This window comes from Ochotona princeps, chromosome 9 (genome assembly GCF_030435755.1).
Source record: "Ochotona princeps isolate mOchPri1 chromosome 9, mOchPri1.hap1, whole genome shotgun sequence".
NCBI lineage: Eukaryota > Metazoa > Chordata > Mammalia > Lagomorpha > Ochotonidae > Ochotona > Ochotona princeps.
Window position 1 is genome coordinate 68,940,078 of NC_080840.1, and position 27,542 is coordinate 68,967,619.

At 40.9% G+C, this 27,542-nt stretch overlaps 1 protein-coding gene across 2 annotated transcripts in view; it reads left to right on the forward strand.

The window, feature by feature from the left end:
• CPNE3 (copine 3) overlaps window positions 1-27,542 on the forward strand; it is a 68,142-nt gene that overhangs the window by 23,495 nt on the left and 17,105 nt on the right. For both annotated transcript variants that reach the window (XM_058668775.1, XM_058668774.1), the window contains exons 2-8: window positions 7,372-7,511; window positions 7,785-7,964; window positions 10,779-10,853; window positions 12,094-12,165; window positions 14,436-14,519; window positions 16,314-16,403; window positions 22,410-22,508. In XM_058668775.1, the coding sequence (XP_058524758.1) occupies window positions 7,380-7,511; window positions 7,785-7,964; window positions 10,779-10,853; window positions 12,094-12,165; window positions 14,436-14,519; window positions 16,314-16,403; window positions 22,410-22,508 (732 nt within the window). In that variant the 5' untranslated portion in view covers window positions 7,372-7,379. The remainder of the gene's footprint in view (window positions 1-7,371; window positions 7,512-7,784; window positions 7,965-10,778; window positions 10,854-12,093; window positions 12,166-14,435; window positions 14,520-16,313; window positions 16,404-22,409; window positions 22,509-27,542) is intronic.

Genomic DNA, 27,542 nt, shown 5'->3' on the forward strand with positions numbered 1-27,542 from the left:
CTCATTTTTTAAAGAAAAAGTTGCATGTCATGCACTGGAAGATTACACAGAGAATGAAAAGAGCAACTTCACAAATGTTGGTTTTGACAGGGTTCCAAACTTGTATGTTTATGTAATTTCTTCTCCTTGCATTCATCCATAAAGGGTTTCTAGAGAAAAATGAGGCTGTCATCTTCAGGAAGGAGTGCGATTAATAGAATTTATTTCTTGGCAGCAGTGTGGTAGTATAATTATAAACAATTTAGTGTGTAATCTGCTCTGCCTGGCACATTGTTTTGGTAGCTTTTGTATGAGCATTTTTAGGCAAAAATAATGCTTTTCTGGTACTTTATGTCTTTTTGCTGTGAGAGTGATTTTGCACATAAAGATCTACATTCATTCTTTAATTCCCTCATCGGTGGAAATGTGAAGATTGCTGGTTGCAGGCAGAGAGTTCTTTACATCTCATTCTGCAGGTACTTTGGCAGTCTTGACTCAATCAGTGTTGTTTGCTGGTGCTCTGTCATGGTTGCTGCTGACATGCAACTTAAGAGAGTGTAAACTACCTTATGCAAATGAAAAAAAGCGCAACTCAACATGTATTTCACTGATTATTCTCTATTAGATACAAAAAGTAAGATGCCTGACACATAATAGCTGTAAAGATTTACTGACAGCATCTCCACTTGTACTAATGAAGCAGACAGCAATGGACACTTGGACATTGAAGTTGTTTATATGTGGGTACATGCAGGATTCAACCCAGATGAATCACTATTCAGAAATTGATCTTGTTCTTCTACTGTGGTATCTGTTAATGTTAGCAGAAATTCCAGGGAACTGCTTGGTATAGGTTTGAATAATTAGGAAAATTGCCTTGGGATGGATTAGTAAGAAAATATGGAACAGGGATAGATAAAGGGACAGCAGACTCTTGAGCCTGGTAGCTTGTAAACAGTCATGAGGGTGGGGGGAGTCCCGGTAAGTCTGCTCAGAGGTGTGGGTGTCTGAATCACCCAGCCATGTGGCTGTAGCTGGAAGAACCTGTGCTGCCCCACACTTCCTGCTGGGGGTCCTAGCTCTCTGTCTACTGCTGCCAAGCAGTGGGCAAATCCTGGCCTTGCGGGCACCCAGAGCAATAACAGAGCCAGGCTTTGCCTGCTGGCCACCTGGCAGCGAGCTTTGGGGTATTGGGGGGGTCTGGACATCCATGGATAAGGACATCAGTGGATAAGGTCACAGTACGCATAGGTGAGGAATGAATCCTGAGGGACACTTAGTGACAGAGCCACTGTACTTGCAGGGAAGTGAGGGAACTGAGGCCTGGTTTGGAGGCGAGAGACTGGAAGATCTGTATGGGTCAGACTCATGTACCAGCCCACATGGAAATCCAGAGTAGGGTTTGTTAGCATGGAACATTGCTGACCACTACACGCCAGCCCATGTGAAAGCTGGGGCTGGGGGCCTGTCCAGCAGGACTAGATCCTAGTACCTGATTAAATGTCAGAACAGCAAAATGGGTCACATTAGGCTGGGCCATGACACTAACTGGCACGTGTGAGAACCAGGTCTTGGGGTAGATTCTGTGGGGGATTTGTGGGCCCAACCCTGTGAAAATGTAAGTCCCTCTGATTAGCTCAAGAGTTGGGGTGGTGGTAGGGCTGAGTTAGGTGTGACCGTGGAACGCACCAACACTCATGGAGATAGGGACCGAGAATAGTCTGGGCAAGTCCAGGCTGCAGCACCCACATGTGCATCCTAAAACAAGGTGTGAGGTGGGCCAGGCTGCAGTATTCACCAGTTCATAAACAGGCCAAGATGGAGGAGCAGGCTATGCTGGGCAAGGGCTTAGCACCTGCTGGCATGTGTGAAATCTGGGTCTGGGAGTGGACCAAGTGGGGGAACCTGGGAAACTTCCCTCGTGGGTCATAGCTCCTGCTGGTGAGCATGTGTTCCAGGCCTGGAATGTTGGGCAGGCTGGGTAAGGTAGCTCCAACTGTTGGCTATTGCGTAGGTTAGTTTTGGAGTGGGGCAGGCTGGGCAGGCTGAGCAAACCTTAGCTCAGTGGCAAGTGCAGAGACCAGGCTGGAGCACAATTCATGCTGAGCTAGGGTGTCACACCTGCCAGCTTGCATGAGGCAGGATGGGAGCAGACTGAGCAGTTCTAGGTTGCAGCATCTGCCAGTGAGAGTTGGGACTTGGGGCAGACCAGGTCAGGCCAAGTTACAGCATTCTAGAGAGATTTCATCGAGCTTGTAGTGTCAAGATTGGCAGTAATTTGGAGCTGTTGAAGTATCTCACCCACCTTCCTGTAGCCCTCAACCCTTATCACCCTTATCAACTATGTAAAAATCATGAAAAATAAAAATGATAATAGTTAAAAAATAAAATAGTCATTGGGGCCATGCTGTTACAACATGTTCAATTGTTCCCCCGATTTGCTAGCATCTCCTATGGACCTCTTGCTAACATGCCTGGGAAAGCAGTGGAAGATGGGCCAATTGCTGGGCTCCTGAAACCATGTGAGAGACTGCATGCGGTTCCTGGATTCTGCCTTTGGCCAGGCCAGACCTGGCTATTGAGGTCATTTAGGGGAGTAAACCATAGGGTGAAAGATCTCCCTCTGCCACGGCCTGTGTCTCTTTACCTCTGCCTTAATAAGCATCAATGCGTCTTTATAAAAAGTATAATGTTTATAAGTGATACTAGTGATGATAAATATTGGAACCGTTACTGTGCACCAGACTCTGTTTAACTCTGTTATTTGTTGCAATCCTCACAGTAAGTTTTTGAGGGAGGTGGAAACCCTTCATGTTGTGAAAGGAAGCCCAGAGGAAGCAGAGAGGTGGAGGAGCTTACCTACGCAATACAGTCTCGAAGAGAATGCAGGCTGTCGCATCCAACTACCTGTGATATGGGGCAGTTCATAAGAAGCGGCAAGTCCAGAGGGCCAGGATGGGGTTGCTGGGGCTAAGTAAATGTGAAAGGGGAAAAAAGTGATTGCACACATAAAGTGTGGGGGTGAGAGATCTGGAGATAAGGATTTGGGAAGTATTAGCTTTCTATCAGATAACTAAGGCCTTGACATCGAAGTCAGAGAATTGAAAGTGGTGGCAGAGCCTTCAGAATGCTCTTAGTTTTTCAAATGGAGTGGTTGATCTAAGGAAGAAGGGATTGAGAAGGAGGTTCTGGTATCAGTAGGGTCGTGATCCCACGAACATGGGCAGCTTCCGATTTACTGTCTTTTCCTTGCTTCTGTGTTTTATGGTGATGTTTCTTTCTTTCTTTTTTAAAGATGTATTTATTTGAAAGGCAAATTACAGAGAGAGGGAAAGAATCTTCCATCCCTTGGTTCATTCCCCACATGGGCACAGGGGCTAGAGCTGGGCCAGGTGAAAGCCAGGAGCCTGGCTCTCCCATGTGGCTGGCAGGATTCTAGCGCTCCGGTCATCCTCCACAGCTTCCCCGGGTGCTTTAGGAAGGAGCCAGATCTGCAAGGGAGAAGCCCAGCGCATAGGGAAGCTGGCATCAGAGACACCGATGTACCAGCCACATCCCAGTGCCAGAGCTTCAGTGGATTTCTCTTTTCCTGCCTTTTTTTTTTTAATTGCGTCTTATTTTGTTTTTGGCACTCCAGTAACACAAATCCTCGCTAAAATTGTATGTATGTACTTCAGAAAAGTAATAGCTATTATTTTGTTTTGGATGCTTTGAAGACATGATTTTTTTTTTTAACATATCTGTAGCTCTTGTATCTTGATAAGAGACCTTTTAGATATGTCTTACAATGTTCTAACTTGTAAAGCATTATAGAATTAGAAGAAGTTTTACAGGTGATTTTTAAATTTTAAATATTTATTTATTTGAAAGGTAGAATGATAGATGGAGAAGGAGAGAGAGATATTCCATCTCCAAATGGGGGATCTTCACTCCCCAGATGGCTGTGATAGCCAGAGCTGGGCCAGGCTGAAGCCTCTATTAGAAGTCTCTAATATTTGGGCAGTAATCTGCTGAGTTGCAGGTATATTAGCGGTGTGATAGATCAGAAACAGAACAACCAGGACTTGGACTGGTGCTCCAACATGGGATGCTAGCATCATAAGGTATAGCTTATTCCACTGTGTTATAGTGCCTCTCCTGAGAGGGTGACATTTAAGAAAAATTATTTTTTTTTAATTTGAATTTTTAATTTTTTAAATATTTATTTATTTTTATTGGAAAGTCTGATATACAGAGAAGAGAGACAGAGGAAGATTCTCTGTCTGCTGATTCACTCCCCAAGTGACTGCAACAACTGGTGCTGAGCTGATCCAAAGCCAGGAGCCAGGAGCCTCCTCCAGGTCTCCCACACAGGTGCAGGGTCCCAAGGCCCTGGACTGCCCTCGACCGCCTTCCAGGCCACAAGCAGGGAGCTGGATTAGAACCAGAGCCCATATGAGATCCCAGCGTGTGCAAGGCAAGAACTTCAGCCGCTAGGCTATTGTGCTGAGCCTGAGAGGTGACATTTTTTTTGAAGATTTATTTATTTTTATTACAAAGTCAGATATACAGAGAGGAGGAGAGACAGAGAGGAAGATCTTCCGTCCGATGGTTCACTCCCTGAGGGGCCACCATGGCTGGAGCTGAGCCGATCTGAAACCAGGAGCCAGGAGCTCTTCTGGATCTCCAGGTCTCCCACGCAGGTGCAGGGTCCCAAGATTTTGGACTGCTCTCAACTGCTTTCCCAGGCCACAAGCAGGGAGCTGGATGGGAAGTGGGGCTGTCAGGATTAGAACTGGCACCCATATGGAATCATGGTGCACTCAAGGCGAGGACTTTAGCCACTATGCCTGCATGGGACCCTTTATTTATTTTTAATTTTTTTGATTATTTTTTATTCTACTATTGATTTTTGACATAGATGATTGCTACTATTTTGAAAGAGTAATTAAAAGAAGTTCTGTGATAGGCGTTACTTTTGGACATTGCCAGGTCAGAAATTCTACTACTGTATTCAGGATGGATTTTGGATATTTTCCTGTTGTCCTAGAATTTCAACTATATCTCAGTGGAGCACATGATTAAATATTGCACATTTTAAGGAGGTAGTGACTACCTGCACAGTCTGTTCTACCATTCTGCTTGCATTCACCTGTGCTTCTAGAAGCGGGCTAAGTGGGCATCCAGCTGCAATGCAATGCCCTATGTGAATTTCTGGTGGCATCTGTACTCCTTTCTGTTTCATTAGGTTTCAGAGAGGAAAGCAGCGTGGCCTCTGTGGGGCTCAGGGGCAAAAAGGTCACTAAGTCAATAAGATGGCGACTGACAGTCCAGGTCACTGATGGGCAAGATGGCGGCCAAGGACAGAGCCCTGGGTGTGAACCAGGGCAGGAGTCATGTAGCTCCAAGGAAATACTGATTGACCAGGACCATCTCGCTCACCTACCCCTGGCCTATGGGAGGTGGCTTCCATAGTCATTGTCCTAGTAATTGATTCCTAGTTTTTCCCCTCCTGGAATTCCCAAAATTCCCAGCCTGAGGCTATCCCTTACCCTATATAAGAAATTGAATTTCCCCAATAAATCGGAACTGCTTCGACAGAACCCCTGCCTGTCTGTTTGTCTCTTGCGGGCCGGGAGGCTGGGTGGCGGGCAGCAGGCTCATCCCCTCTGGCAACGGGGTACTAGAGGAACCTGTGGGGGAGACCCTGTAGCCTCAATGCTGAGTGCTTTTAGGAGGCAGCCTCCATGAAGAGCCCTGCCCTAAACCTCAGCCCTTTTCACGTAGTGATTAGAAGTCTGAGAAGGGTGGGTTTTGAAAGTGAGGCTTACTGTAGCAAGTCGTGAGAGAGGACGGATACACCTGTTTGCTGGGTATTCTCTTCAGAAGAGTGACTTTGGCAATTTTGTCACCATAGAGAATCTTCTAAGGAGCTGATGCCCAATTTGCATGCTAAGCCAGTTAAACTCAATCTCTACTTGGGAGTACAACAGTAAATTTGAATATTACCCAAGATGAGCCCCAATATGCAGGGTAGACTGAGAACTACAGATTGAGAAGACTGAGGTGCAGAATTAGACGGAGCAAAGCCAACAAGGGGCATTTGGGGAGTCTTCATTCCCCAGGTTTGAGTCTTTACCACAATTATTGGGGGGAAAAAATCACATTTGTTATCTTATTACGTAAATGAATAAAGAAGGTAATGCTTTAATGTTTTGTTTTGCCTCATAATGCACTGTTTACCTTCTAGTGAAGGATCAAGATTTTATCTGGGCTTTTTCTAAATGGTACAGTGCATGATAAACTTAAAACTGGGGTGTGTCTGGTGCTGCCTTAAAAAACTCATTGTGTTGTCATTTAGTGAATGAGTTTTATTGAAATAAGAGTATTTGACTAAAGCAGTATCACCAAGATAAGCTACACTCGTGTCCCCGCAGGAGACACAGAGCAGTGTCATTCCAGCAAGTTTTCATTGTCCTTTGTGGCACTTTAAGCATTCAGCTACTTCCATTAGTAACAAGTGTGCTGCTGCTTTTTGTGCTAGAGAGAGGGAGGGAGGGAGGGAGAAAGAGAGACAGAGAGAAAAAATATGAGAGGCAGAAAAGCCACTCCCATCCAATTGTTCAGTCCCCGTAAGCCTTAGTGGCCTGGGGTATTATTGAGGTCTAGGCTGGGAACTGGGAACTCCTGCTGCCTCCCCGAGTCTGCATTGGCAGAAAGCTGGAGTTGTGAACTGAAGGTGGGAAACCAAACTCTGATGTGGGTATGTGGGGATCTTAACTGCTACGTTAAGTGCCTAATCAGAAGGTACTTCTTTTTTTTTTATTATTATTATATTGTTGACATTCTTTACATAGTTAATTACGGTATAAAGGTTCAGGTGCTATAGGGAAGTGGGTAAGACTTTTATGCCCATATTGTTCAGAAGGTACTTCTTTTTTTTTTTTTTTTTTTTCCTTGTTGATTTTCTTTTTTTTTTTTTATTATTTAACTTCATTAATTACATTGTATTATGTGACACAGTTACATAGATACTTGGGTTCTCCCCACCCCTCCCCAAACCCTCCCACCATGGTGGATTCCTCCACCTTGTTGCATAACCACAGCTCAAGTTCAGTTGAGATTCCCCCATTGCAAGCGTATACCAAACATAGAGTCCAGCATCTTATTGTCCAGTCAAGTTCAACGTCTTCTTAGGTATACCCTCTCTGGTCTGAAGACAGAGCTAGCAGAGTATTATCCCAGTCAATTGAAAGCTCCATCATACCATCAGCAAAAATTTACATCATTATGGAATTAATTGACATAGTAATGAGTAACCAACATATTGAAAGTAAATGCGAGTTCCCAGCCACAGAAGTTACTTCTTAAAGACACAGTTTCACTTGCTTTGTTTTCTTGGTTTTCTCACAGCTCCAAAGATGGCTGCCCAGTGTGTCACGAAAGTAGAGCTGAATATTTCCTGTGACAACCTTCTGGATGCAGACGTTGGGTCCAAGTCGGACCCTTTATGTGTGCTGTTTCTGAATACAAGTGGTCAACAGTGGTATGAGGTAATATTAAATACCTTAGGTGAAAAGTGAGCTGACTTGTTCTTTTAACAATGTGAAGAATTTATTAAAATAGTAAAAATAACAACATCCTTTCTACTACTGTAACTTGTTTAGCAAGTTTATCTTTGCTTGTGGCATTTTTTATGCACGTAGAAGCTGCCTTTAGTTGTTGTGTCTGTACTTAATTGCATTTAGTGTATAAAGATGTTCAAGTTCAAATATACCCTTCATCTGAGGAAATTTCTTTTTCTTTGTTTTGGGATCTGAGTACAGGTTGAGCGCACAGAAAAAGTTAAGAATTGCTTGAATCCTAAATTTTCTAAGACATTTATTATTGATTACTACTTTGAAGTGGTTCAGAAATTGAAATTTGGAATTTATGATATTGACAACAAAACAGTCGAGCTGAGCGATGACGATTTCTTAGGAGAATGCGAATGTACTCTCGGACAAGTGAGTATAAACAGTTGCTGTATTTGTTTCTTTGATAGTTACAGTTGAAAAGCGTGTGATCACCTCAAAGTCTGAGTTCATCTATTGGAATAACTGGCATGAATTTGTTTCCCTTGTTGTTCGTAAGGGCAAGGACTATGCTTATGACAACTCCTGTTAACTCTTTTGAGTTAGGGGTTTTTAATGGGATGTTTCCATAAATAGTGCTGCTGCTGTAGCTCCCAGAGTTCAGTAGAACTTTGTCTTTATGGTAAAGTCATACATTTTGTTGAAGTAACAGTAGCTTTTCTGAGATTTGAAGTATTATGACTGGCAGCCCTTGGCCCCTAATACCCCATATCACCCACCAGCCCTTTACTTGGCTTGCTGTTTGTCAAACTGAGGTGTGCTGATTTAAACCTTATTCCTCCTGTAGGCCTTCTCAGGTCCCCTAGGCTAGTTTGGAGCTCTTTCATGAGCTCATTTAATTCTCTCTACCACTGTAGAAACACGTGGTGAAATATGCACACTGTGGTCTTTCCACTGCATGATGAGCTTTGTCGGGGTGGGTGTCTAATGGCTCACCATTTTGTTCCTGGCTCAATATGATCTATAAGCAGATAGTATTAGCGTGTGTAAAGATTAGGAAAGGCTTCAGGAGGGAGGGTCTTTTCTTTTTCAGTGTGTAGCATTCATCACTAAAATATGACATTTACAGCTTTAATTTTCAGTTGAACCGTTTTAAGATCAGGACATTTACTGTATCTCAAGGGCAATATGGAATGTCTAAAACTTTGATAAATGATATCAAACAGAAATTTATACAATTATTTATTCTTTGAAAAAATCAGCATAGCAAAATTCTAAATAGTTTGAGATTTGCCATAGATCAATCTGCTTGAAAGTCTCTAGAGGGACCCAGCGCTGTGGCCTAGTAGCTAAAGTCCTCACCTTGAACATGCCGGGATCCCATATGGGTGCCGGTTCTCATCCAGGTGGCCACACTTCCCATCCAGCTCCCTGCTTGTGGCCTGGGAGAGTAGTAGAGTACAGCCCAAAGCTTTGGGACTCTGCACCCACGTGGGTGACCTGGAAGAGGCTCTTGGTCCCTGGCTTCAGATCAGCTCAGCTCTGGCCGTTGAGATCACTTGGGGAGTGAAGCATTGGATGGAAGATCTTCCTCTCTGTCTCTCCTCCTCTCTGTATATCTGACCTTGCAATAAAAATAAATAAACCTTAAAAAAAAGTCTCTGGGGGAACTGGCCTTGTGGTGCGAGGGTTAAGCTCCCAACTGTAATGCTGGCAACTTTTGTGAGCTCCAGGTTAAATCCCAGATCTCCTCTTCTGATCCAGTCTCCTGCTGATGTGCCCGGGAAAACAATGAAAGATGGTCCTAGTGTTTATGCATCTGCATCTAGGTGGCAGACCTGGATGGAATTCCAGGTGCCTGGCTTTAGCTTGGCCATTGTGGTCATTTGGGGAGATGTCCAATAGAAAGAAGATTCCTCCCTCCTTCTCTCTCTCTATAATTCTCTGTTTCAAATAAATAAATACATAATAGAAAAGAAAATATCTAGGTGTACTTTATAAGGAAGCATAAAAAAGTCCTTGGAAAATTTATATTATGTAAATATTGCATAGATTTGAGATTTTTACATCAAGATTGTCCTTTAGTTCATTTTTCATGAACTATTTGAAGTACTCTATTTTAAGCAAAATCATATTTTGTAGGAGTTAGGTATTGAAGTTTTTTTTTTTTTTTTAATTTATTCATTTTATTACAGCCAGATATACACAGAGGAGGAGAGAGGGAGGAAGATCTTCCGTCTGATGTTTCACTCCCCAAGTGAGCAGCAACGGGCTGATGCTCGCCGATCCGAAGCCGGGAACCTGGAACCTCCTCTGGGTCTCCCACGCGGGTGTAGTGTCCCAATGCATTGGGCCGTCCTCAACTGCTTTCCCAGGCCACAAGCAGGGAGCTGGATGGGAAGTGGAGCTGCCGGGATTAGAACCGGCGCCCATATGGGATCCCGGGGCTTTCAAGGCGAGGACTTTAGCCGCTAGGCCATGCTGCCGGGCCCTAGGTATTGAAGTTGTATGTCAGTCGGAAAGTTGAATCCCACTGAACAAGTGTTCTGTGGTCCACATTTTACTTACAGAGTTTCAGCTCAGTGATTTGCGCATTTGAAGAAAATCTTCTCTTTCTGTTATTAGGAAGAAGTTGAACTTTGAGGTAGTTAATAAGGAACTAGTAGGTATGGAGACTGTAGGTATGGAGGCGTGGGCCTCTTGGAAATCTTTTGCAATGAGTTTAAATGTATAGATGCACTTTAAGGGTCTTTGTAACCTCTATATCTTTTTATTAAAGATTAATTTAGTTTTTATTGAAAAGTCAGACATACAGAGGGGAAAGACAGAAAGGAAGTTCTGTTCGTTGATTCACTCCCCAAGTGACTGCAACGCTGGAGCTGCACCGATCCTAAGCCAGGAGCTCTTCCGGGTCTCCCACGCAGGTGTAGAGTCCCAAGGCTTTGGGCCGTCCTTGACTGCTTTCCCAGGTCACAAACAGGGAGCTGGATGAGAAGCAGGGCTGCTGGAATTAGAACCAGTGCCCATATGGGAATCACAGCACTTTCAAGTGAATGCCTTTAGCTGCGAGGCTAATGTGCTGGGTCTTATAATCTCTATATGTTTAAGGAATGGGAATGGACTTAGTGTTTCTCTATCTGATGACTTTAAGTGAACTTTATTTTCCTTTTTCGAAATTATGCAGTTAAAAAATTTGCGTGTTGAAGTGAAGTCACTGTTTTTTTTATCACTTTCCAATTTTAACAGATTGTATCCAGTAAGAGACTCACCCGACCACTGGTGCTTAAGAATGGCAAGCCTGCAGGAAAAGGGAGCATTACGGTAAGGATAGGATAATTGCCTTTTGTCTCAGGGATGAGCAAAATAGGATATGCTGAAACTGTACATATCAGCTGCTTTATCATTTGATATCAAATGTTCCGTTTCATCCCCTCTTGCCTTATGGTGATCACACCATAGAGCTCATGTGGACAATGAGTGGGGTCAAACAGGAGAGCAATGCAGTGTGACAATTGCTTCTTTCAGTTGGTTAAGTTGCCTGTAGTAGTCAGGCGTAGTTTTTACATACTTGCCCCTCCTCCATGGAAGTGACAATTTTCAAGCTAGAAATTACGTAATATTCTGGATGGATCACTTTGGCACTCAAGATGATAAGCACTTTTCACAGTGGATTTCATTCCAGGGGGAGGTTGTATTATGGCATGATCTTCAAGTCTATAAACTCTTTAGCCATCATTTTTGTTAGTGTGTGCTTGCATTTTGCTGCCCATCTTCCCACACAGATTGTTAAATTTCTGACTTCCTGGCATGGGCAAACAAATATATGTTCTATCCTGGTTTACATTTCCAGTTATTTAACGCTAAGTTTTTTCAACACCTTTTGTTCTAAAATTCCTGAGTAGGTAACCATTGCCTTGACTGGTCGTTTTCTAACTTTAGCTCTCTCCTGAAGAAATGCCTTCTTGAGAGGTCATGTTTGAGGTTCTTGTAAAGATCTATCCTTTTCTCTGAACAGCTGTTGTGCCCCAGGTTAGATTTCCAAAGGCCCAAGAATGTTGGCATTGTTGCTGACTTGGAGGGCAGAGAGCCTTATCAGTAATTAGCTTGCTTGATTGCTGTTGGAACATGATAATCTGGAATTTAAAGTGCATTGAGACTTTCCTTGGATTAAAAATGTTGATCTGATGTTTCAGCTTGTATATTTTCGTAGATCTGATTGACTCAGACTTCCTGGTGTCTGGGAGCTATAGTGCTCATCTTGGGAAGTGAGCTTCCATCCCTCCTCCAGGGCTTTGATTTTGTCTGGAATGGGAAAGATAGAGTTTGGCAATTTCATTTAAAAACGGTTGTGTAACACAGACTTGGTATACTTTGGGAACATATTTCTTCCATATGTAAAAGAAGTGCTAGTAAATCATTTTTAATGGCACTATTTTCTTAGTGAGCCTTTTAGAACCCATTGATGTTGGGATACACTTTATATTCTATTAAGTACTTACTTTCTAAATTATATCAGAATCCCTAACATGTATTTCCTTTTGTTTCTCTTATCTGTGTATAGATTTCAGCTGAAGAAATAAAAGATAACAGGGTGGTTTTGTTTGAAATGGAAGCCAGAAAACTGGATAATAAGGTGGGTAGATCATGCCAATGTCAAGAAGTATGTCATTTTACTTCACAGATTCTTTTTTGAGGAGATAAAACAATATTGTGATGCGTCATCTGCACATCACAGAAAGGTTTAATTGCCTCTAACTTCTACTGTTTCTCTTTGTGTGTATATGAAAGTGTGTATGTATGTCCATTTTTAAGTGGATAAGCAGAGCCATTTCCCTTTACTTCTCTCAACTCAGGGGTGGGGATTCTCTAGCAGCAGCCTGTGAGATCATGTAACTCTGCCAAGGCATCTGCAGGTGGGACTTGAAACTAGCACATCATGGGGTCAGCGCAGTGACATAGCAAGCTAACTATCCACCTGCACGTACTGGCATCATGTATGGGTGCTGGTTTGTGTTCTGGCTGCTCCATTTACAATCCAGCTCCCTGCTTGTGGCCTGGGAGGGCAGTAGAGGATGGCCCAAAGCAGAGAGGAGGAGAGACAGAGAGATCTTTTGTTTGCTGGTTCACACTCCAACTGGCTGCAATGGCTAGAGCTGAACTGATCTTAAACCAGGAACCAGGGACCTCTTCTGTGTCTCCTACATGGGTGCAGGGAGTTCCACTGATTTCCTAAACCATAAGCAGGGCGCTGGATGAGAAGTGGAACAGCTGGGACTCAAACCAGTGTCCATATGGGATGCCAGTGCTGGAGACAGAGGTGTCTCTCTAAATGTATTTTTGAACAGTTAATTTTTCTATCTACAATAGTGTTGTTAGTTATTAGTGTGCTAAAAAGAGAAGCTTATTTTGTCTACTTAGCAATATTTTTCTTAGAAACATAGTTCTTCATAGTCTTTATGTTTCAGCTATACCAAATGTGCGATTTCCTTGACATTAAGCTTTATACTTGAAAGGAAAATAATGTTATGTTAGTTCTTTTTTTTTTTTTTTTTATATATTTATTATTTAACTTCAGTAATTACATTGTATTATGTGACACAATTACATAGATACTTGGGTTCTCCCCACCCCTCCCCAAACCCTCCCACCATGGTGGATTCCTCCACCTTGTTGCATAACCACAGCTCAAGTTCAGTTGAGATTCCCCCATTGCAAGCGTATACCAAACATAGAGTCCAGCATCTTATTGTCCAGTCAAGTCCAACGGCTTCTTAGGTATACCCTCTCTGGTCTGAAGACAGAGCCAGCAGAGCATCATCCCAGTCAATTGAAAGCTCCAACATACCATCAGCACAAATTTACATCATTATGGAATTAATTGACATAGTGTTATGTTAGTTCTTAATACTGAGGTGAATTTAGGAATAAATCAAGTAACTTAGGGCTATTTAGTATATCTGCATAACTTGTAGGATAATAATTTAATGTATCTTCATAATTTAGTGTATCTTCATATATTATTGTAGAATTCATATACATACTTTCATTTTAAAATGTAGGAAGTAATATAAGTGAAGGAGTATGTAAGTCAAAATGAAGGTTAGTAAAAATAAGAAAATCAAACAATCTACAATCTTACCTGAGTCTAACCTCTGTAAATCCTTCCAGAATTTTTTCTCTGTGTGAATGTGTGTGTGTTGTCTGTGCAGGTGTGTGTGTGCGCACGCACACTGAGGATAGTAATGAGGATATTTTTGGGGACTGACCATACTTGAACTTTGTAAGAAGTGCTATGTTACATACAGGCAATAGAAGATACAGCTTGTGTTTAAGTATTTGTGAAATTTGTTACATTTATCTATTTCCATTCCTTTGTGTACATAAAGAAATGCATGGTATTAGTGGAAGGGTGTTGACTATAAGAGTAAATATGAATTCAAGGCCTATGTCCATCAATTGTTTCACTAATAATGGGGGAAAGTTATTTGATTCCTTTAAATCCATTGTCTCTCTGCTAACTGCCCTATTTTAGAGTCAGTATGGCTAATATTTGGGATATAATTTATGTAAAACCATTATTGCTATGTAAATGAAAACTATCAACAGTGAAAAACAAGTTGAAAACATACTTTATGGTCCATTTGATCATTGTATTTTAACACCATGTTGTACTTGAGACGTAAAGATATGACATTCTGGATTAGTAGCATTCAACACAAATGCCTTCAATAGCTAGCTCTTAGTAAGACAGCCTGTTATAAGGCGGTGAGGACAGCAGTGGCTTTGTGTGCACTACATTTGCACTTACGGGGTGAACTTGAGGTAGTTGTTAACATGTTTAGAGTATGGTAATGCATGGCTTCACAACCTTATGCTTTTCCTTTGCTTGCTTACTTTACCTAGGATCTATTTGGAAAGTCAGATCCGTATCTGGAATTCCACAAACAGACATCTGATGGAAACTGGCTGATGGTTCATCGAACAGAGGTAAGTATCTAAATCTAAAATGCAGGGTGCAAGTTTCCTTGGTGGGGGGCGCAATCTGAACCTTAAAAAGTTACATATTTATAAAAACATTTATATGAGTTAGGACACAAGGCTAACATATATACCCTTTTATACTGTCATGTCCGGTTATTTTCATTTTGAGAAAATTTAAGCCCCCTAAAGAACTAAATATGTATGCTTTGCCAGAACTCATCGCCTCATCACATCTACACACTATTGTGTTCTGCCATTCACGCACATGCATATGAACTTGGGTATGCATAGACATCCCTTTTGCTAAACCATCCTGATGTGGGATGCAGATACAAGGCTCTGTAGCTTTCAGTGCTAGAGCAGGAATTTCTCAAGAACAGGGACATCCTATACAGCCACACCTGAGAAAACTACCATTGATTTAATACCAGCTTTAAATATTCCATTCAGCTTCAGATCTTCTCAGGTGTCCCCTACATGTTTTAGATCGGTTTTGGTTTCCAATCATCTGGCTGTTGTATTTCAGGTAGCATATGTGTTCTCCCTGCCTCTCGTGTTTATCCCATTGAACCTGTTGGTCAGCATGGCCAGATTGCTGTTTCTCACCACCGGGTCCAGATTAAACTTACGTTGCTGTCAAGAACATAATCAGGGAGTCCATGGAGTCAGCCTGCTCAATATGGAAATGACAGATCTCACTATCAGGAAGTTCATTTTTCTCCCCCAATTGTAATTAATGGATAGTATATATTATGATATTTTGAGGTTGAATGCATTACCTGCTCTGTGGCATTTTACGTACTGATTTTAGTATCAGTTAATTATTTCTTAAGTCAGTTACTATAGTGGAAGCTGTGAAATAGTGATCCCTCCCCCAAGTCTTTCATCCCTATTACTCAGATTAATAGGAATTCCTTTGTCTCTTCTCTCTCACTTTTTGTCTTTTAATATGTACTATCACTGTAAACTCAGGCATTGTTGGAACAGTGTATAATAACACAGTAATTATTCATTACTGTCATTCTTGTTCAGTTTAATTTGTATAGTTCAAGGACACTTCCTTCAAGTGACTCTAGGGTTGGTTTTAGCATGATCTTACCAGTATTCAAGCATTCTTTTTTCCTATGATAACAGATATCCTCAGTTTACCTTTACTTTAACTTTCCTTGTCTCAAAATTGGAACATGTTATTTTCCTCAAAGCACCCGTTACTATAAATCGGAGGAGTAAAATTCAGACACCAAGATACGAATATTAGATGTGCCCATTGCTACTATGATGTCATTGCTTTTAGGCTATTTCAAGGGACACAAGTGGAATTGTGTCTATTTTTGTCCTTCCATTTATTATGTGTGTGTACATATTTATGATTTTCAATCACGAATTTAGGTTTGTTTTTCCAATTCAAATCTAACATAGCAAGATTCTTCCTTACTCTTTTCCAGTCCATATTTAAATCAAATATACTGTGTCCTACAGTGAAACCTCAAGTTCTAAAACACAACAAAACAAAGTAAGAGTAAACCCTATAATCTGTAGTTTGTAAATGCACTTTATGATAATTTTATGGATTTTACAAATAGTTTTTCTCTTTCATTAGAATATTCCACAGTCGGACAATCTATTATATTTTTTATGTGACAGTTGTACAATGTTATCTTAGTTTTTCATTGAAATAGTTGAGTAAGAAAAGAAAGGAGAGATGACTGGGGAGAACGTAGCAAGAACAAGGAAGGGCAAGTACAAAGTGTTATGAACTGAAAATTTTTCTAACAAGCCTTTGAACCTTTCTTTTTATAGGTTATTAAAAACAACTTAAATCCTGTTTGGAAACCTTTTAAAATCTCTCTTAATTCCTTATGCTACGGAGATATGGACAAAATCATCAAGGTAATTTGGAATTATATACAGGCTCTGCAATTTACAATCGGGTTACATTTTGAAAAATTCATCCTACATTGAAAACGTCCTGAGTCGAAGTACCTTTAGTACACCTAACCTTCCACATAGCTCAATTCCAGCAATGCAGTATATTGAATAGAGTGTAGTTGTTTCTCCTCCTGATCATATGGCTGTCTGGGAGCTGTGGTTCACGGTCACTGCCAAGCACTATGGGAGTATCCAGGTTTATATTAATAGCCTAGAAAAAGATCCAAATTTCATACTCAAATAGCAGTTTCTACTAAAATACATGCTGTTTTCTCACTATCATAAAGTTGAAAAATCATTAAATCAAACCAACATAAATCAGAAACTGTCTTAATATACAAACATACACATGCAAAATGCATGTGTTGACCTATTTTAAAGGAATGCTTATTTATTTATTTACTTATTTATTTAAAAGTTGGAGAGAGGAAAAGTGAGAGATCTGCCATCTGTTACTCCCATCACTCCTTAATGTCTGCGACAGTTGAGCCTTTATCCAACCAAACCTAGGAGCTAGAAATTCTTCCACATGGGTGGCAGGGTCCCAAAAAACTTGGGTCATTGTCCAATGACTTCCCACGCACATTAGCAGGATCCTGGATTGAAAGTAGAGCAGCCAGGAGTCCATCTGGCATTTAGATATGGGTTGCCAGCATTGCAAGTGGTGGTTTAATGTGCTGGACAGCAATGCTAGCTCCTGGAGTTGAGCTTTGTATGTCTTAATATACTAAAATAAAAAAAGTTTCTGGCAAAAATTTGTCATTTTTTAATTAATAGGCATAAATGGTTAATATGTCTCTCTAAAATTTAATCAGTTGTATAATGTATTTTATATCCAACTAAAATAGTTTTCCTTTTGATAAGGTTCCTTTGCTCTGTGGATAGGAGACTGTAACTATGATCTCTGCCTTTAGTGTGTTTCTTGCAAGTAAAGCTAGCATTACCTGACAGGAATGCAGAGAGCCCTCTGACCCTAGGCAGAGGAGAGTAGTGGTGACTTTTCTGTTCTAATTTTACAAGACGTAATTCCTTGAAAACTTTTAGAGGTTTTACTTTTAGAGGGCTAGGGAGGTGGAGTAGGAACAGGGAAAATCAGAAGTGTCTTTTTTTTTTTTAAAGATTTATTTATTTTATTACAAAGTCAGATATACAGAAAGGAGGAGAGACAGAGAGGAAGATCTTCCGTCTGATGTTTCACTCCCCAAGTGACCGCAACGGCCAGTGCTGTGCTGATCCGAAGCCGGGAACCAGGAACCTCTTCTGGGTCTCCCACGGGGGTGCAGAGTCCCAAATCTTTGGGTCTTCCTCAACTGCTTTCCCAGGTCACAAGCAGGGAGCTGGATGGGAAGTGGAGCAACAGGGATAAGAACCAGCGCGCATATGGGATCCCAGGGCGTTCAAGGCAAGGACTTTAGGTGCTAGGCCACACCGCCGGGCCCAGAAGTGCCTTTTTTTAAAAAAAATATTTTTTATTTATAGACATTTACGAACTTCTAACTCCCATGCCCAAGCACGCACGCCTAAACATGCAAATACTTGTATAGTCACGACACTTTTGTTGTAGAATCGTTGTCTTTACTGGATCTCTGTCTCCCCTTCCTTCCTTCCTTGCTTCAGTTGTACCTTCCTCCCTTTTATCCTCTTCCTCACTTTGTATGTAATTGCTGTGGTTGAAGCAAGAAGGCAGGCGGTGCTCTGCAGTAAGCATGGGAGTTGTAGTCAGACCACAGTGCAACTCTACGTTCAGCTGATGTAAGATGTGTGATCACCCTATTTCTTCAAATGTAATGGAAATAGTATGTTCTGTCTTAGAACAGTAAAAATAAGATGAGTGAAAGTGAAAAGTTTATAAACAATTAAACACAGCAGAGGTGGTATTATTATTGTTAGTGAAAACTGCTTTATTTCTTGGATCCGTAGAATTATTTGTAGTTTGTAGAGAGTACCTTCAAAATCAATATAAGTATGATTTTTATGGGGTTTCAGCAGTAAAAATCTAGGTACAAGGTTATTGTTGTGTAGTAGCTATAAAGATTACCTTTTTTTTTTGTCATGACAAATCCAGAATGTCCACTTTTCACATTAAAACCAGAACACATCGTTAGAGTTGAGAAGTCACAAAATGCTGGGCATAATGTGGCCATAACTATTTAATTGTTATAATTGTGTATTAACAAGAAAACAATGTTTTTACATTTTTTTACTCACAGTGGCATGCCTACAGAGCTATTTTATTATAGTAAGTAAACTGAGTTTTTGAGATTTCTCTGGTGAATGTCTTCCATTCTTCAAAGTTTCTTGAATTCTCCCTGATGTTACACGCCTTGGTTTGCCACATCATCATTCACTTCATTTCTTCAGTTCTGCATTTCTTTGTGACATCAGAAACTCACGCCTCTGTGATTCTTGTGCTGTTTGAAACTGGTTTGTTATACTGTAAACAGTTGTGGAACAGAGTACAAAGTACGCATCTCAGTAGTTTCTTGGCTGCAATGTGTTGTCACTCTGGCATGTGTTATTTCCATAAGATCAAATGAGTCAGAAGTAATGCTGCATGCTGCCACCCAACGTCAAATGGGAATGTCTAACTGGATGTAGTATTGCGTGATGTGTGTGTTCTTTTACATATATACAGATGGATATATGTATGAAATTTAAAGATATGCATTGTACATATGCATATCTTTAAATTTCACAACATATGCATAGCTTTAAATTTCACAAGCACTGTGATAATATTGTTTAGACACCCCTTGGCACTAGTTTCCATTCCTTAACAAGAAAGAAGTTAAAACATGCCATTCATCTTACCTCAGACTGTATTTGAGCACATGCTAGCATTATCAGTGTAATGTCTGTCTCCAAACAAGACAAAGCTTTTAACCATGAATTCGTTTCAGAGTGTCTAAACATATTCATAGGGATTTTTTTTTAATTTAAGGATTAAAATTAAGGATTTATTTATTTCAAAGGCAGAGTTACAGAGTGGAAAGAATGAGCTTTCATTCATTGGTTCACTCCCCAAATGGCCACAAAGGGAAGGACTGTGCCAGGCTGAAAACCAGGGGCCTGGAACTGCACTGTGGTCTCCCATGGGTGGCAAGGATCCAGACGCTAGAAGCATCTTTCTCTGTTGTCGTAGCTGCTAGTAGGTAGCTGGATTGGAAAGAGAACAACCAGGACTCCAGTTGGTGCTTCTGTGGGATGGTGGCATCCCAGGAAGCAGTTTGACTTGTGCCACAATGCCAGCTGCACAGTTACCCTTTTAATTTTTCAAAAACTTTCTAGAAACAAAATCTTGATGTTTTCAAACATGACTTTATCTTAGATGTAAACTGAAAACACATTTTAAATAGCAAGTTGTTTTGCATGATTCAAAAAGTTCTCCTAAAATCCGTGCATTTATTCCAATCTTAAGGGATTTTTTTTTACGTTAATAGGGCTTATTTTTCCTTGGGAAAAAAATCGTTGAAAGTTTAAATTTGATTTTCTTTTGACACATGAGAGTCAACTGAATCACTTTTGATTTTCTTTTTCTCTCTCCTCTCTTTTTAAAAAGATTTATTTATTTCTATTGGAAAGGCAGATTTACAAAGAGAAGGTGAGACAGAGAAAAAAATCTTCCATCTACTGGTTCACTCACCAACTAATTATAATGGCTAGAGCTGAACTGATCCAAAGCCAGGAACCAGAAGCTTCTTCTGAGTCTCCCACATGGGTGCAGGGTCCCAAGGTCATCCTCTCCTGCTTTCCCAGGCCACAAGCAAGGAGCTGGATGGTAAGTGGAGCAGCCGAAACATGAACCGGTGCCCGTATGGGATGCCGGCACTTGCAGGAGAAGGATTAGCCAGCTGAGCCATTATGCTAGGCCCATGGCCTTTGGATATAAAATTGGATATTTTATATGTAAGTCAAGAGTCAAAGCTGTCAGACTTAGTGATTAGAATGCCTGAAAATAATTTCTTTAAATAAATAAAATCCTTTTTCTTATTTAAAATTCATTTTTAGATCTTGCCTGGTTTTATCAACTGATTGATTTTTTTTTTTTTTGGTCTTCAGTTATGATAATGATTGAATTCAAAGAACTGAAAGAAAAGTACTCCTTTGTCACGCAAGCATGTAAACTACTAAGCATTTTGCTTGGTGATGCACACAATGTTGTGAAGAATAATAGCAAATTGTTTTCCACGTACAGGCTTCTGGTTTAAAGAACAGGCTCTAGAAAGTGTCCATAACAGAGCTTACTTTACCTGTGTGGGTTGTTACACAAGGCATATTGTCTAATTCTTGATTTAATTTCTCCACATTTTAGTTCTATAAAATGGAAATAATGGTGATTCCAATGCTGTGTGCCTCACAAAACTATGATGTGTATGTTGTACACATAATAGGTCTTTTCAGGAATGAATGATTGTTGTGACTGCAAAGTACTAAAATCATCGCTTTTGAATGTTCACAATCATTGTGTAGCTTCCCTTGGATAACTCTGCTAACTAAGAGTTAATGCCATCTTGGTTGTTTTCCCTTTGGAAAGAATATTCTAGTATTATGGTGATTATTTACTCTTTGACTCCATCAGTCAAGTTGGCAGAAAACCACATGTAAATCAAATATGCTCTCACCTTGTCTTCTCTCTGGGAGAGAGAAAAGGCATTTAATAAGAACCAAATTCAAGACTCACCTTATATTTTATAAATTTAAAAAAAAAATTTGATAATCTTTACATAGTTGATTAGGGAACAAAGGGTCAAGGGTTACAGAAAAGGGGTAAGACCATTGTCTCCATATCTTTTTATGTGTATATCTGAGGTAAGGGGGGAGGTAAAGGGAGAAGCCCCACCCAACCTCCCACCCTATCCCAGGGTCGCTCATGTGGGGCATTTCCAAGGGCGCTGCTCAAGTGGTTTTGATAGCTCAACAGTTCTGAATTGCTGCCAGTCTCGCCATTCTAAGCATGATGAAATCTGTTCAGAATCCTCTGGCTGACATAAGACTCACCTTATCTTACATGGAAGCAACAAGCAATATGACGCAGGATGTAGAATCTTTCTTAGTAGACAAAGAAGTCTTTGTCCTGGAATTTTCTTTTCTATTTTAAGAACTAGATCTTCAGAATAAGGGAAGCCTGACTTCAGTATGCCTAACCCATAGCACAAGCCCAGCCTCGGCGCATAGCCACATAGCCACTAAGCATACACTTCCCAATTGTAAATATCCAGGATTTTCTGATATTATCATCAGTTGCCTAGGGTACTCACTTCCTTTCTTTTTTAGCCATTGTATAGTGATAATAAGATCAAAGAACGGATGAGAGAGTAATACAATTCCAGTTGGCCTGTGCTCAGAGCACTTATGCTGGTCCTCATAGAGTATCTGGGAACTGCTTTAAGTGGAATTTAACAACATTTTTGTTTTTTATTTCCCTGTGATAGGTCTTAATGTCAAATTTCTTTTTAAAAAATTTATTTATTTTTATTGCAAAATCAGATAACAGAGGAGGAGAGACAGAGAGGAAAGATCTTCAGTCTGCCAACTCAGCCCCCAAGCTGCAGCAGTGGCTGGAGCTGAGCTGATCTGAAGCCAGGAGCCAGGAGCTAGGAGCTCTTCTGGGTCTCCCACGTGGGTGCAGGGTCCCAAGGCTTTGGTTCGTCCTTGACTGCTTTCCCAGGACACAAGCAGAGAGCTGGATGGGAAGGGGAGCATCTGGGATAAGAACCCGCGTCCATATGAGATCCTGGCAGGTGCAATGCGAGAACCTCAGCCACCAGGCTCCCATGCCGGGCTTTTTAGTGTCCAATTTCAAGGATAGCTGGGGTTCAAAGGTTTCAGTATTGCTTCTCTAGGAAGTATAGATTATCTATTAAATGTGTTCATTTATTCTAACTAAAACAGCAATTCTCAGAAGGGCACATTTATTGCAGCCAGTGCTTTTAAATAAAATTATATTTATTATTATATTAATTACAGGTAGAGTGTTACGATTTTGATAATGATGGGTCACATGATCTCATTGGAACATTTCAAACCACCATGACAAAACTGAAAGAAGCCGCTAGAAACTCACCTGTAAGTTACATCTTTGTGTTTATGTGTAACTTGTAGTTTGGATAGGAGTTAATTCTTTTTCCCATTGAGATAGTAAATAGTTTGTTGTAATTTTACCCTACATTGAAATCTATGTGTTGTACTTGTGTTGTGATCAAGTAATCCAAAATTTGTTAAGTTTTATTGAGCAGAGCAACATGTCATAATGACCAGTGGCAGGTAAGGACTCCAACAGCATACAACAAAGCAAAGATTGTAACAGTGAGAAGAGACAGAAGGCTGACTTCGTTATAGGCCTCAGTCGCCTGGGCCAGTTCTCTGTTAGCTGACCCAGGGCAGTTGCTCTAAGTGCAAGCAGCTGGTGCTGTGGTGCAAAGACCCCTCCTCTCCCCAGAGGATCTGATACACGAAAGGGCTGGGCCTAAGGACCAGTGACGCATGGACTTAATAGAATCTTCATCAAATCTGAAACTGGGACAGATAATTCCATGCAGAAAATAATCCTGACACTGGCTTGTGATCTGCTGGTGTTCTGTGGCCAGGTGTCCCTTGTGGCCAAGCAATGGCAAAGATGGTGCATGTGACAAATTCTCTCAAAAATTTACATTTATATTTGAAATTTTGGTTTACATTGGCTTAAGATAACATGTGGTTTTACAGAAAGAAAGCCAAAAGCTTTATCCTTTATCACTTTCAGCGTTTTTTATGTTTTTTTTTTTTTTTTTTGGCTATAATGTCCACGACACTAGGAAAATATGTGGACTTGAATTTTGCATACTTTTGTTTACTTTAGGGTAGATTTTCTTTTTTTTTTTGCATTTTATTATTATTATTATTTTGTGATACAGTTCCATAGGCTCCTGGCATTTTCCTTATCCCCTCCCAATTCCCTCCCCACACCTAGTTCCTCTATATCAGTACTAAAATATAATTCTTCATACACAGTCATATGTCCATCATTGCGGGCATGGACAATGGCAGAGAGTCCAGCATCCTATTGTCAAGATATAGTGAACAGTTTCATTGGAAGTCCATCTTTGTCTGGAAGTAGAAATACATGCTACATTGTGTCCTCACATCTGGATGTTAGTCACCATTTCACAGCTACTGTACATCCCCTCAAATGAAAAGTCATAATACAAAATCAACAATAGAGAGAAAAATAGAAATTTACAATGCCATGAAGTTAAATGACATGTTACTAGATATGACAGTCTCCATTACACAGCTACTATACATGCCCTTAAATGAACAATCACAAAACAAAATCAACATCAGGAAGAAAAAAGAAATTAACAACACTATGAAGTTAAATAGCGTGCTACTAAATAGCATGCTACTAATGTGTAGCTGAAGAAATGAAAATCAAGAACCTTCTTGAAGAAAATGATGCCACTGTATGATCTACGAGTCATTGAATGATTTAATCAGAGAAAGTGTTTTGAAGAGATGAAACTAACAGAAAACAACAAAACCCATGCGATATAGTTTCCGCTGATTTTTGTTGGTGAAGTGTGTCTCTTCTTTACAATAAATAGATGGATTTTGTTTTTTTACTCCAGTCTACTAATTTATGACGTTTGATTGAGCATAAGCCATTTACATTCAGAGTTTAATATGTATGGGTGGTACCTTGGTCCTGTCATTTTAGGAACGGGTTGTTCATTGGTTTAGTCTTCTGTTGTCATTTTACTGGGATGCTCTTCACATTTGTCTTTGGTTTTGTTTGGTGCTATTCCTCTTCTCTGTCAAGAGAACATCTTGAAGTATCATTTGTAGGGCAGGTTTGGAAGAGGCAAATTCTTTTAGCTTTTCTTTACTGTGGAAGAATTTTATTTCATTTTCAAAGACAAAGGAGAAAAGTTTTGCCAGGTATGTTATCCTGGGCCGACCATTTTTTTTCTTTTAGAATTTGGAATATGTCACTCCATTCTCTTCTTGCCTGTAGAGTTTCCTGTGAGTTTAATTGGCATTCCTTTATATGTCAATTGACTTTTTTCACGTGCACATATAAGGATCTTTTCCTTATGTTCAATTGAAGAGAGCTTGATTATCATGTGTCTTGGTGAAGATCGCTTTTGGTCAAGCCTGTTGGGAGTTCTGTGTCCCTCCTGGATCTTGTTTCCCAATTCTTTTCCTAGATTAGGGAAATTTTCCTTTATTATTTTATTAAATACATTTGCAAACTCAGCTTCTCTTTCTGCACCTACTGGGACTCCCATAACTCTTATATTTGGCCTCTTAATAGTGTCTTTCAATTCTTGAATACTTTTTTTGGCCTGATCCAGTTCTGCTTCCAGCTTTTTGTTTGCTTCCCCCTTGATGGCAGGAAATATCTTCCAATTCTGAGATTCTTTCTTCTGCTTGTTTCATTCTGTTTTGGAGACTCTCCATTGTACTTTTAATTTGCTCTACTGTATTCTTAATTTCTGATATATCAGCCTTGATTTGCTTTATTGCTTCCTTAAATTCTTTGAACTCTTGTATGAGCTTCTCATTGATGATCAGAATCTTTAAAATGAGTCTTATGAATTCTGTGTCCCCCATTTTCTCAATGTCTTCCTCAGTTAATTCTGAGGTTGGCATAGGGTTTTGCTCCTTTGCAGGGGAATCTTCAGTAATATTCATTGTGCTTTTGTCTCTTCTTTTGCTCTTGGTCATTGTACTTCTGGTTAGCAGAGTCTTCTCCTTGGGGCAGGTTTCTCAGCTGGGTCACCCACAGGTCTACAATGCGATTTTACTTATTGCAGTTGGTACGCAACTCTTTGCTTGCAGCCACTTGTGCCACAACCTCCAGCGAGTTCCAGGTCTGGGTCCTTGTGTCAGATTTCCACCATGGTCTCCACAGCCCCAGCTCCTGGCTCACCACTCTCCACCTCCTGTGATACCGTGCTGAGGCTGCACCATTGTCTTTGCAACCTTTCTCCCCCTTCTGGTTGGAGCAAGTCCCAGGATTAGAGAGACACCAGGTGTCCTATATGGTTAGGTTGTTGGTGGCAATGATCTTGTCGGAACTTGTTGGACATTAGTTCTGGGTGCCACACAGACCTATTTTGACCCATACGATGCCAAAGTCGGTATTATTTTCCTGTGGGACCAGTGCAATTCGCTGAACTCAGTGAGTTTCTCGCGAGCTCTGCACATGCGCAGTTCACTGTTCTCCTGTGTAGTCCTAAAGCGTTTGCCACAGTGTACAAAATGGCACCTGATGTATCACTACTAGAGTTCTTGGCTTGCTGGCCGTCAGATCTGAGGGATACCCAGACCTGTCTTGGGTGGAACCTGTAGAATACCACGTTGCTGCAATTCACTGAGACAGAAATGAGTTCACTCCCAGCTCAGCACATGCTCAGTCCTTTCTCTTGCCTTTGCTTCCTTACTCAAAATGGTGCCCAAATCGACTCTAGGGGGCCGACTGGGCTGTGAAATCTACCCTGTTCTCGCACTGTCCGTCTGGGATCTGCTGCTCTGTCTCTGCTCCTGGTCAAATCAAACAGACCAGCAGGACAGACAGTTCTCTATCTGGGTTTACCTCCCAAGCTCCCAGTGAAAGTCCCTTCGCACCTGGTTGCTGGTGGAGTTCGGCTGCTGGTGAAGTTCTTATGGCTGTTAGTTGAATGCCGCTGGAGTATCAGCCACTGCAACACCACACCGTTGTGTCCACTGCTTTCCTGTGTCTGTCAGTCTCCAGGTACCCCTCTGCTGTTGATCTGTCCTTTCTTATTTCCTGGAATGCATCCTCTCTGCTTCACCCTGATTAAATGTTTTTCTGTCCGTTTGAACGTGTCCTTACCCTATTCCACCCTCTTGATTCTCCCTTGGGTAGATTTTCATAACCTGTTCTCTAACTCTTCTCTCTATCTTGTCCTTTCCCAAAATAAGAACAAAAACTTAGTTCACAGAACTTCAAATTATGCAATATTAAGCTGCCATCTAGTGGCACTTATTAGCATCATTTGACTGCTGTAAGTACATTCAGTGAATTAGCACCCTAACATATTCCTTTTAAAGATTTATTTGTCTTTATTGGAAAGTCAGATTTACAGAGAGAGAGAAAGACAGAGATAAAGATATTCCATCCGCTTGTTCACTCTCCACATGACCACCATGGCTGGAGCTGCGCCGTTCTGAAGCCAGGAGACAGAAGCTTCTTCTGGGTCTTCCATGCGGGTGCAGGGTCCCAAGGCTTGGGTCGTCCTACACTGCTTTCCCAGGGAACAAGCAGGAGCTGGATGGGAAGTGGTGTAATTGGGATACAAACCAGTGCCCATATGGGATCCTGGTGCATGCAAGGCTAGGACTTAAGCCACTAGGCTATTGCACCAGGTTCCCCAAACATTTCTAAGTGTTTCTAAAACTTTTCTCTTAGCCAATATGCCCAAGATCTATACCTGAGTATTTTTTTAGTTTCCTTGTTTGAGTGAGAAAAATTATTAATTCTGTTGATTGTTCACCTATAAAAGAAAAATTTTTAATTAGCTGAAGGCCAGGATAATTGTCATGTGTGTAACACTTGCATTTTAATACTAACATGGGGTTTAAGAGGTAAAAGCAACCACGAATAACCAAAGATATCCTGAAGAATATTAATCAAGCAGGAGGAATCACAATTCCAGACCTCAAGACGTACTACAGAGCAATGATTACCAGAACAGTCTGGTACTGGTACAGAAACAGAGAAGATCAATGGAACAGAATAGAAACACCGGAAGGGAGCCTGCACATGTACAGTCAACTAATCTTCAACAAGATAACTGAAAATAATCCAGGGGAAAAGTCTGGTTTCTCCAACAAATGCTTCTGGGACAACTGGATAACAGCCTGCAACAGTAAGAAGGAAGACATTCCCCTCCACCCCCGGCGTGTTACATTATACAAACATCAGCTCTAAATAGATCAAGGACCTTGGGCTGCACCCAGAAACCATCATGTTGTTGGAGGAAAACTTAGGAAGCACTCTCGAAGATGTACGAATTGGGAAAGATTTCTTGGAAAAGACGCCGAAAGCAAAGGTAATCAAAGCCAAATTGAACAAATGGGACTACATCAAACTAA